Genomic DNA, 10,442 nt, shown 5'->3' on the forward strand with positions numbered 1-10,442 from the left:
CTTTGTGTGTGCTCGTTATACTTCCCTTCATTCCCCGGCGGTGATGTGTCTTGTTTAAAGGGCTTGGAGCTTTACGGAGAATTGGGATGTCCGTATTCACAAAACAGCTGTACCCATTGACGTGCCACAAAACCCAAACACTGTGCACAGCTGCTAGCTAAAGAAGCATAGAAAAGAAAGGGACGCAGGCCTAGCGTTTGTGAAATTAATTTGTGACATTTGTTGTTTAAAGGTGGTGCCGGAAGATTTTGTAACGTCGTGCTAGCATCTGTTGTAACTGAAGTCAGCTGGAGTTGTCACATGGTTTTACTGAAAACTGACCAAAAAGGTATGCTATCATTGTCAAGTAACGTTAGCTAGCTTAGCTTAGCTGCCGACTCGCCTCTGTACCACAGGGCGTGTTTTGAGGTGAGGTTGGGGGTCGTAGTAGGTGTCTTTGGTCAACACGAATATTTGTATTGTAGCTTTCTGAAATATATTGATTGTGTAAGAAGTAACTCATGTTATGAAATGTCATGCTAAGCTATGTATACTTTACTGTGAAAACCACAGTCCTATCAGTCACTTATCAAGAGTCACTTATCAGTCAGATTGTGTAGGACTACATTTCAGAGTTTATAAAAGAACCCGAAACTCAAACACATCATTCAAATGTGGTCTAAGGTAATGGATGGTAAAGTGTCATAGTGCCTGCCAAACACACTTGATTTTGTAAGTTGTATTATTATTTTTGCACCAAATAAAAAAACAACAGCAGTAACAATAACAATGTTGCAGCAGATTGTGGATTTGTCTACAATTTTGACAATAAATTAATGTTGTGATAGTTATTTTTGGACATGTTATGCATTTAATACAATTGCCTACATGTGTAATCGATGTGTAAACGATCATTGGCTGCAGTTCCAATGTGTTTAATGTAAGCTCCCTGGTTGACCACATGTTTCTTTTTCTCCTGCAGAGTGAAGCGGTTGGTTTGATGTGCATGGCATCCGGATAAGAGGCACCATGAGTGCGGAGCTGGACGCCCTGACCGTGGTGAACCAGCTGCGAGACCTGGCTGCGGACCCCCTGAACCGAAGAGCCATCGTAGAAGACCAAGGCTGTCTGCCGGGCCTGATCCTGTTCCTGGACCACCCCAACCCACAAGTCGTCTACTCGGCACTATTAGTAAGCAGCATCCATTTATACACATGGTGCATTTGTAATGTTCTAGCTGAACTATCTTCAGCAGTCGTTTGATTCAATGAGTCTTGGTTGATTCATCAGTTGTGTGGTGGAATGTAACAACAATGTGATATGATATGTAACGCTGTACTATGAAAGAACCCAGTGTTTTAGGTACCTAAAATGTCTTCCTCATTTACAAACTACTACATGAAAAATGTATATTCTATACTATTGCAATACTGTGACAAGAGCCTATCTGAACAATGAGCACTTTTACTTTGAATGCATTAAGACTTTTACACATATAGTATATTGAGACTGTAGTATTTCTTTCACCATTGTGTTCCAGTCACATATGGTCTCTTTAAACGGCTACATTTAAAAACACTATACTGTGTTGACACCTGCTGTCTGTTTTGGGGTGTAAACGTGATGCCATGTCTTGATATAGCGACATCTCTCCACTGCCAACTCTATCACCTTTTAGCAGTACATTCAAAGGCTTTATTTGTCATAAGCCCAACAGCTGCAGTGTAGTTTTGGCTTAAAGGGGACCTATACGTCTTTTATACATGAATATGTGTCCCCGGTGTGTCAGGGAACACAACCCTCTCTCTTTTCCTCCATACCCAAATCTCTAAAAACGGGGCTGCAACGGATCTGATACAGACTGATCCAGATTTGAAATATCTCTGACGTCAGAAACGGGGAGCTCCGCCTATATGGGCATTTCTCCACCTATCAGGGGAATGAGAGGTTGTGTGGCATGGTAACAGCATGGTAACAGCATGGTAACAGCATGGTAACATGACGCTCGTGCCTCGCCCCCCTCCTTTGCAGGGGGGCGTGGTCAGCTGCAGCTCATTTGCCACAGAATCAGCCCTTGTGAAGACAGGGCTGGAATAGAGCAAATAGAGCGAAATGAGGCATGGCTAAAATGCATGATCTGTTTGGTATTTTGAAAAAGAACTTCACAGACATGTTTTATATATGTATGGCCCTACAATATATTATTAAAATATAGCATGATAGGTCCACTTTAAGTCTCGCGCTCCAACAATGCAACATACAATAAACATGAAGACATAACATAGTAATAGTCAAAATGGGTCAATTAAGTTGCATAAATAAGAACAATATGTATATATAAAATAGAACTATATTGTTCAGAATGAAAAATGCAGAGTAGAAAAAATACTGTAATAATATAAACATATATGGATATCAAGACTATAAACAGATGTATAATTGAACAGTGTATTATGAACATGTATGTGCATGGTGACACTTCACAGAGCTCAGGAGTTAAACAGTCTTACATCCTGACTTGTATTGCGAGCACTCATTTTAAAGGCTTTATGTAACAGTTGCTAACCCGTGAAGTGTAAACACGCCGCGTGTTTATCATGGTTATGTAATATTTTCTCATTGCACATGCTCACCCATTTTAAAGTCTCCTCTCTCTCATGATATCACAACGGGTCAGATTGATAACCGCTGCCCTTGTCCTTGCAGGCCGTGCGCTACCTGGCAGAATGTCGAGCCAACAGGGAGAAGATGAAGGGCGAGCTGGGCATGATGCTGAGCCTGCAGAATGTCATGCAGAAGCAAGTCCCTGTCACACACACACACACACACACACACACACACACACACACATGCTCACTGTGCACTTTCTTTACGTAAAACCATAACCTAGGATTTCTTTGTTTTGCACAGACAATGTGTGCCAGTCTGCAGATTATCTCGTTAGAATGATGTCCTTTCCTTCGCCATGTCAGGATGAATGTGATTAAAGATGAATTAGAGTAGGGTGCTAAACAGTTAAACTGCTGTTTCTGCAGCTTTATAGATTCGAATGTGTCTTGCCACATCTACATTTCATGTTGAGTCCACTTGCATGTTTTTAGCTTATATTTACACTTGTTTTGTTGTGGAGTTAGATGCAGAGGTGGCTCATTTTGTGCAAGCATATTTCTTAGTTTTGTATCATTTGTAGGCTTTTCTGGTAGGCTTTCTACATGTGTTTATATATAAAACACAGTCTGGTCATCCACTAAGGCTACGTTTATACTGCGGGTAAAACTTTCTTATTTATTGTATATGTGATTGAGTATGAACCGCACAAATCATAAAATGTGAACTTTTCGATTCTGACTCGGGCCACCTTTTCTTATGTTGTACTAAATCATATACAGCTCTGAACGTTAACATGTCTTCTGATCGACATTCGTCACAATGTTGCGTCTTTTGGAGAGGCGTACCACTCCTGGCTTTGACCCGGCATCCACACTAACTCCAAAGTTGTAGCAGCTATTCCACACACACCATTATTCAAATGTCATTAAAAACTTGGATCCCTAGTTTTTGCTCACAAATTCTTTTTACAGCACATCGAATGTTAATGTGAGTTCACTGGCCTCCACGTTTACGTCTGCTTGTGGCTTTCTTGTTTTTTTCGGGTCAGTTCAGGACCGTAAGAAGCTCACACTGGAACCTGATATTAGCCACTTCATATCTGAGCAATACATCAGAATTGAGGCTTGTAGTGTGAACGCAGCCTCAGTGTTTGGCAGGTCTGTGTCGAGGTGGTGTTGTGCTCCAGATAGCCGCTCTCACCAGAGAACACTAAGCGACTGCAGGTCATCATCAGCACCCTGATAGGAATAGACCTAATGTTTAAGTGGCCGGCTATAGCCTGTATGATTACACCCCGCCTCCTCCTCGTCCTCCTCCTGCGGCAGAGCTCTCTTTCTCACCCTGGAATGAGCGCGTCACGTTAGCTCGTCAGGCATCAGAAGCCGCCCTGCAGGAACAGCTTCAGTCAGGCTGACTTTGGGTGGAGGTCGATCATAGCCGGACAGAGTGGCAACACATGGCAGAGGAGGGGGGGGGGTCCAGCATAGTCGCACCAAACAGGTGTTTTTATTTACTTTACACTCAAGATCTGAAGCTCAAGCAGCCTCTTATTAAATGCATGGAAGTAAAGAATAGAGTAAAATATCAAAGAAGGTGTTTGGCCTCTGGATTTGGTGCAGGATGTGTTGTTGGGGGGGGGGGGGGGTACCCAACACTCCCAGAGGGCAGCAGCTCCAGACAGATGGTGTCGTGTGTGGTTACTATAGAAGGACTGATGACTTGATGACATATGAAGCCTGCAGGTTTATCTCAGGATCCCTCTCAAAACATCAGCAGCCCCAACTGACCTCATGTGGCTTCTGCATGGAAATCCACCCACTAATAACAACATACAACTGCATACCATCACATATGTTCCTACAAACATGAACCACAGTTGACAAATTCAGTAATTTTTCTTCTATGATCTTCTCCCTCTCTCCCTGAAGGAGTACGTCGCCCGGGGAGACCAAGCTGCTGGCCTCTGAGATCTATGAGATCCTGCAGCTGGCGGGTAAAGAGGAGGCGGAGCAGGCGGAGGCGGCCGCTGCGTCCTGCCAGAAGAAAGCCCAGTTCTTCCTGGGCTCCAGCAACAAGAGGGCCAAGACGGTGGTGCTGCACATCGACGGACTGGACGACTCAGTGAGTGTCACACAGGCTGCATTCAACACTTATAGGGAGAGACTCCTTCTTTCAGAGTAGGGTAGTAATGGGTTATTATCCATAGTTAGTATTAGGAGTGTCACAGTATACCGGTATACTACAGGGTTATTAAAAATGAACCATGTTATTATTATCGTGTGTATAATCCAACGTCTTTTCTTTTATTCATTTTTCATGCTCTCTTATTGAGATTTAAATCCATTATGCAAGAGATTTCAATCTCAATGTATGCTTTTGTATATAGTTTATGGCTGGAGACTCTCTTGACCTTCGTACACTTGTATCTTTAGTGTAATTCATTTACCAAAAAGGGACAAAATGCTCAAAACACAAAATTAAATATGATTTTGACTTTTTATCTAACACGTTTAATGTTCTTGGCCATGATAATGATGTAGTGAAAATATGATATTGTGACAGCCCCTTACTGGTTGACCTTGCTGTCAGACACCCCTTTCAGACACGGAACTGAAGCCGTTTTAAACTAATATATATTTTCTTAAAAGCCAGCAGACGCCTTGGACAAAAACAATAATTTTAGCAGACAGAACGCAGCAGTTGCTGGTTTACCGCTGCCATTATGAAGTCTGTTTGACACACCCAGACCAACTGAAGTACTTGATCTTGTCCTGCGAGGTTAAATGACTGTTTCTGTCAAAGGAGTCTGGTGGCGCTTTGCGAGATGCTTTGTCACCATGCTCTGACTTCATGCTCCTCGAAACTATACACACCAAACATTATTGATGCAAAGACATCTCTCTTTGGGCTGTAGTGTTTGCCGCTGTCATTACGAGTGTTGTCAGTGCATCTTAGCCATATCTATGTGGCACGGGGTGGGGGGGGGGGGTGTAGGGGTCAGGTTGTAAATGTCAGCCATTGAACAGCAGGAGGCTGGAATTGAACCTGAACGCTGCTCTGCAGGAAGCTAGCAGCTAGCCAGATTACATTACAGCAGACGGCCTCTGGTGGGCGGCCGCACTATCACTGCAGCAGAAACACACACACACACACACCGTGTCATGTGGACTGCATTCCTCAACACCATGTTGTATGTAGCAATATCATGTATTGTAGTGTATTTTCTACGACTACATTTGACATGGTTACATCTTATACTGTATGATGATGGCCGTCCCTTAACCAATGACATGTTAATAACCCAGTTGTTTCCTGTGTCAGTCTCGACGGAGCCTTTGTGAGGACGCGCTGCTGAAGATTCGAGGAGTGATCAGCTTCACCTTCCAGATGGCCGTCAAGAGATGTGTAATCAGGATCCGCTCTGACCTCAAAGCTGAGGTAGGTGCAGGACATCCTCCAGGAACTCTGGGTTACACCATGTTCTTGCCTGTGTCTGACCACAAATAAATATCAGTTGGTATTTTGGTCACAATCAGTTGGTAAACACGCCATCTGTCCAGTTTCTTGTACCGTGTCTGACATATAACCATTTTAAACACTTCCAAACATCTAAGGGCTGCCACTTTTCACTGTAATGTATTGATTGCTGCGTTGTTGCCAGTTGGGATACACATGCTGTTTGCTATGGACTTTGCAATATGTCCGAATGCAGCATATGTATTATGTGTGTTTGTATCACTCTTAACTATATTTAATTATTGTCTTCAACTCCTTTGAACATTTTACTTTTTTATTGTACTTCTAAAACTATACTACTTCTTGTATTTTACTCTTGGCTGATAAAGTAAATCAGATTTTTGGAGTTATTAAAGGTAGCAGAACCTGCTCCCTTCAGTCATAGTTCTTAGAGCAGAAAGTTAGATATCAACTTATTTATTGGTATGTGAAACTGGAAAGTCATTGATATTGGTCTTCTTCGTTACAAAAGCAGAAATAAGCTTTCTCATACATTTACAACCTGTGTTGACGCTGCTTGTCAACCTATAAATGATTATTTAAACCAGAATTGACCACCAACATTTAATAAAACCATAAGTATTATTTATATTATTATTGTTTTAGCTGAAGACAGAAAGAGAAGAGTCACAAATAAGTGTTTCCCTTTCCTCACAGGCGTTGGGCACAGCAATCAACTCCACCAAAGTGATGACGGCTCAGCAGGTGGTGAGGACGGAGAATGGAGCCGAGGTAAGGACTGTATTGTTTACTTTAAATTGCTGTGGACTAATTTCCCTGGATGTAGTGTATGCTGTGTGTATCTGTGTGTGGCCGCCCTTGCCTGCGGCTGAGACTCATTCACACTGACATGATTAGCTAGTCACATCTCTGCCTCCGCCTCCAGGCTACTCCCTTTTTGCCAAACACACACCAGTCCCAGTCGTACCATTTCCCAGCAGTGTGTACACTTAAATGTAGTGAAGCTGTATTTAAAACTCATAAATCAGGTGGGATTCCAAAGTGTTTGTTTTCCAATCATATGTTAATTGTTCTTTAAATATTAAGAAAGAGTTGCTGCATTTAACAGTCATACATAAAGTGGCCAGCAGGGGGCAGACCAGGCTCAGACATGTAATCTGACTGTGAGGATGATGACGAAAAACACTGTTCCTCCTGGACAAATGTCACTAAAAACACATATTTCTCTTTTGTCTTTCCGCAGAGGATCTTGGCGTTCAGCGAGGACTCGGAGGAGGCGGTGGAGGTGAACGAAGACATCCCAGAATACCTGCCGGAGGAGGAGAGCCCGTCCGAGGAGCAGGACAAGGCGGTGACGCGCGTCGGCTCCATCACAGACGGCATGGGCTGGCTCAACACGGCCGCCAACTTCCTGACCCGCTCCTTTTACTGGTGACCACTTCCTGTCTCTCTCTCTGCTCCTGTGTCTCCTCCAAAGTACCATCCAGCTGCAGCCTTAGCGTCTCTCAGCCTCGGACTAAGCCAACACTAGCGTAGCCCCCCCCCCTCACTTCGCTAAGCACACCACGAGCGTGCAACAAGTGCTGGACTGCCGAGTGGAACCTGCAATAACTTTAACTTGTGTATATATCCAGCTACATCCCACTACTACTGGCTTTTATGTGCACACCTAGCTGCGTATGTATCCCACCTGACATAGAGGACTACAAATTGTACCAAACCAAATTCGGGACATATTTAATTCTGGCTGATTCATTAGAAATTGGAAGTTCTTGGTTTTTTTTTTTGTGTGCATGGTTTTTGGTTGCTTTTCCTCATCGTGTCTACTCCCTATTCTTTTGACTATACATTGTTTTCAATCTTTCAGTTTTATTTAGCATGCTTTTTCGTCTTTTGTGCCAACCTCGCCTGATGCCTAGATCTGTGGTTATTGTGTGTGCCTTTTTGACATTTTACTTTAGCTATATATATTTAATGTAATTTTTTCCATCGTTCGTTTAAATCATTTGAGAGTCAGATGTAACAGCTGTGCGGGGCGGCTCTTAGCTTAGCGTGGGACGTCTCCTCAGTAGAAATAGTGAACTAGACACCGGCTCTCATGCATTACATACTGAATGATAAACCACCACTAACTACATTACCTGAACTCCTCTGGACTGATCCAATCACAGCAGCAGTGATTTGATTGACAGCGCTTTGTATTTTTGCACACACGTTAGGCTACCTCTGCTTTCACATCAGCTTTATAGTCTTCTGTAGTTTTCCTCCCAGGCATGTCAAATACCAACGTGTCAGCTGCCTGCTTATTGAACCCTTCCCTGGACTCACACTCACACTGTTACAGTATCGTCACCCCACCTGTTTAGCCAGCAGTGTCCTTACAGCAAACATCGTGTCGCTGCGTGCTCTCTCTCACACACACACACACACACACACACACACACACACACACACACACACACAGGACTCGCTGTGCAGTAGTGGTAAACTGGAATAACGGTGTGGTTATGTACATTTTGTAAATGGTGCCTGATTCCCTAAAGTCTCAGACATTACATGTGAAGGATTGTTCAGTTTTTGTAATTTGATTGGATGTCACAGAACAGCTAATGCTTAGTGAGTTTATTCCTTTCCTTTAGCCTTTACGACCCCATGACTCACACCAGGTTTAATCATGATCTCCTCCGACTTGTGCGAGTGTCATTAATAATTATAATTTCCGCTGCTGACCAGGCGACTTTTATTGTTCTGATGGTGCGTAGACGTCACAGTCGGTCGAGTTCAAACAGATAGCGGATCGGCACAGATTGACCTGAATTCATCACGACTACTCTCTGGAAAAGCAATAATATTTTTTTGCGTTAAATGTAGTAATAGATCAGCCTTTAAAATAACGTTTTTGGATAAAAGGTATTCGTTAGGGTTATCATCAGTATTAAAATGTCTTCTTTATTTGTCCATTTTGCACAGAATCAGTCTCTAAATTGCATCATGATTTAATTTTTAATATTTGGTGTCATACTGCGAAGAAATACTTGAACGTAGTTTCTTAGAACTCTTCTCATGTGTCGGTCAAAGTGTACATTTCCCACAGCTGTTAGATGAACCTCTGTAAGGGCGACAAAAACAAAGTGTAACTACAGACTCGCTCATCAAATGTAATATACTGAATGCAGATCTTTAAACTGTAGATCCCTTACACTGTTAATGCAAACGATGATAAACTTCAAATCCAAACGTGTCTGGTGCTTTTTCTTTTTTTTTGCATTATTTTTGCTGAATATGATGCGGTCACCGTGTTCTCTTGTGATCATCTTCACGGCGTTTGCAGTTGTGCAGAGCTCACTTCGTCGAATCAAATCGCTGAAGGCAGCAACCATTCGTAGCCGAGGGAGAGAGGAAATCCAGTTCTCTTTACTGGTGCATAAGTGAGGGGCCCCAGGGCGATCCTGTGGCCGCCCACCACCTCCCCCCCCACCCCCCCAGCCCTGCTGCTGGTAGGCAGGCAGCAGCAGCCCCAGCTGGAGGCCCCCGAGCCACTGATGCTGCTGCTGCTGATCCTCCAATGAAACGCCAAGCTGGAGGGAAGCTTCACTGCCGCTGTAATATCTGAATGGAGTCTGGCTACAGAGCTCGTTTAACGGCAATGTTAATACGTGATACCGGCACGTCATCGGTGTCTGCAGAAATGATTGCTTCCTCTGCTGTGACTTACCGATGTGTTGCGTAAAATGTTAGACAGCAGCGGTTCCCAACCTGTGCCGCCAAATAATTTGCAAAACATTTTTGATTTGTGTGGAAACATTTCATTATTAAGGTTTTTTTTTTTTTACTGAACCTATTTTCCTTTCTCTTTCTTGGTCCTCCTTAGCAACGGTCATTACAGTCCTTGACAGCGGTCTGTACTACTGGATTGACAATGTGTCACATGTTCTGAATTGACCAATCAGAACTTTATTTAGCCTCCATATTGTTGATGGTTGAATGTGGGCCACGACATTTATTCGATTCTTAAGAGGGCCCTGAGTTGAACAATGTTGGGAACCGCTGTTATACAGTATGGCATGATTTACATGTAACCTCAGTTGTTTTCTTAGTTTTCTCAGTCAATGTGTACATTTTGAAAAACAAGGGCCAGTAGGCATAATATCATTTGTATTCCACTACAGGGGACACTTGATGTACTTTGCATTTTGGCTGAAAAAGTGTGTCTGTGTATATCGGCATCTGCAACCGTCTAAAAGGAGTTTAGGAAATATTGACTATCCAATATCTATAATATCCCTAAAGCCATTTTAAATCTTTATTTGTACAAGGAAAATCCTCTGAGAAAAGTATTCAACATCTATTTTCCGCTCAATACAACTTTTTTAACT

The 10,442-nt window shown here is 42.9% G+C and overlaps 1 protein-coding gene across 1 annotated transcript; it reads left to right on the top strand.

Moving 5' to 3' along the window:
• The first annotated feature begins 23 nt into the window (after positions 1-23).
• armc1 (armadillo repeat containing 1) lies at positions 24-9,307 on the top strand. Its single transcript, XM_034229648.1, has 7 exons — positions 24-328; positions 962-1,170; positions 2,686-2,777; positions 4,518-4,710; positions 5,911-6,027; positions 6,763-6,837; positions 7,310-9,307. The coding sequence occupies exons 2-7, from the start codon at positions 1,009-1,011 to the stop codon at positions 7,499-7,501; spliced, it is 831 nt and encodes a 276-aa protein (XP_034085539.1). The 5' UTR covers positions 24-328; positions 962-1,008; the 3' UTR covers positions 7,502-9,307.
• Positions 9,308-10,442: the final 1,135 nt, after the last annotated feature.

Source organism: Gymnodraco acuticeps, unplaced genomic scaffold (genome assembly GCF_902827175.1).
Source record: "Gymnodraco acuticeps unplaced genomic scaffold, fGymAcu1.1, whole genome shotgun sequence".
NCBI classification, from domain to species: domain Eukaryota; kingdom Metazoa; phylum Chordata; class Actinopteri; order Perciformes; family Bathydraconidae; genus Gymnodraco; species Gymnodraco acuticeps.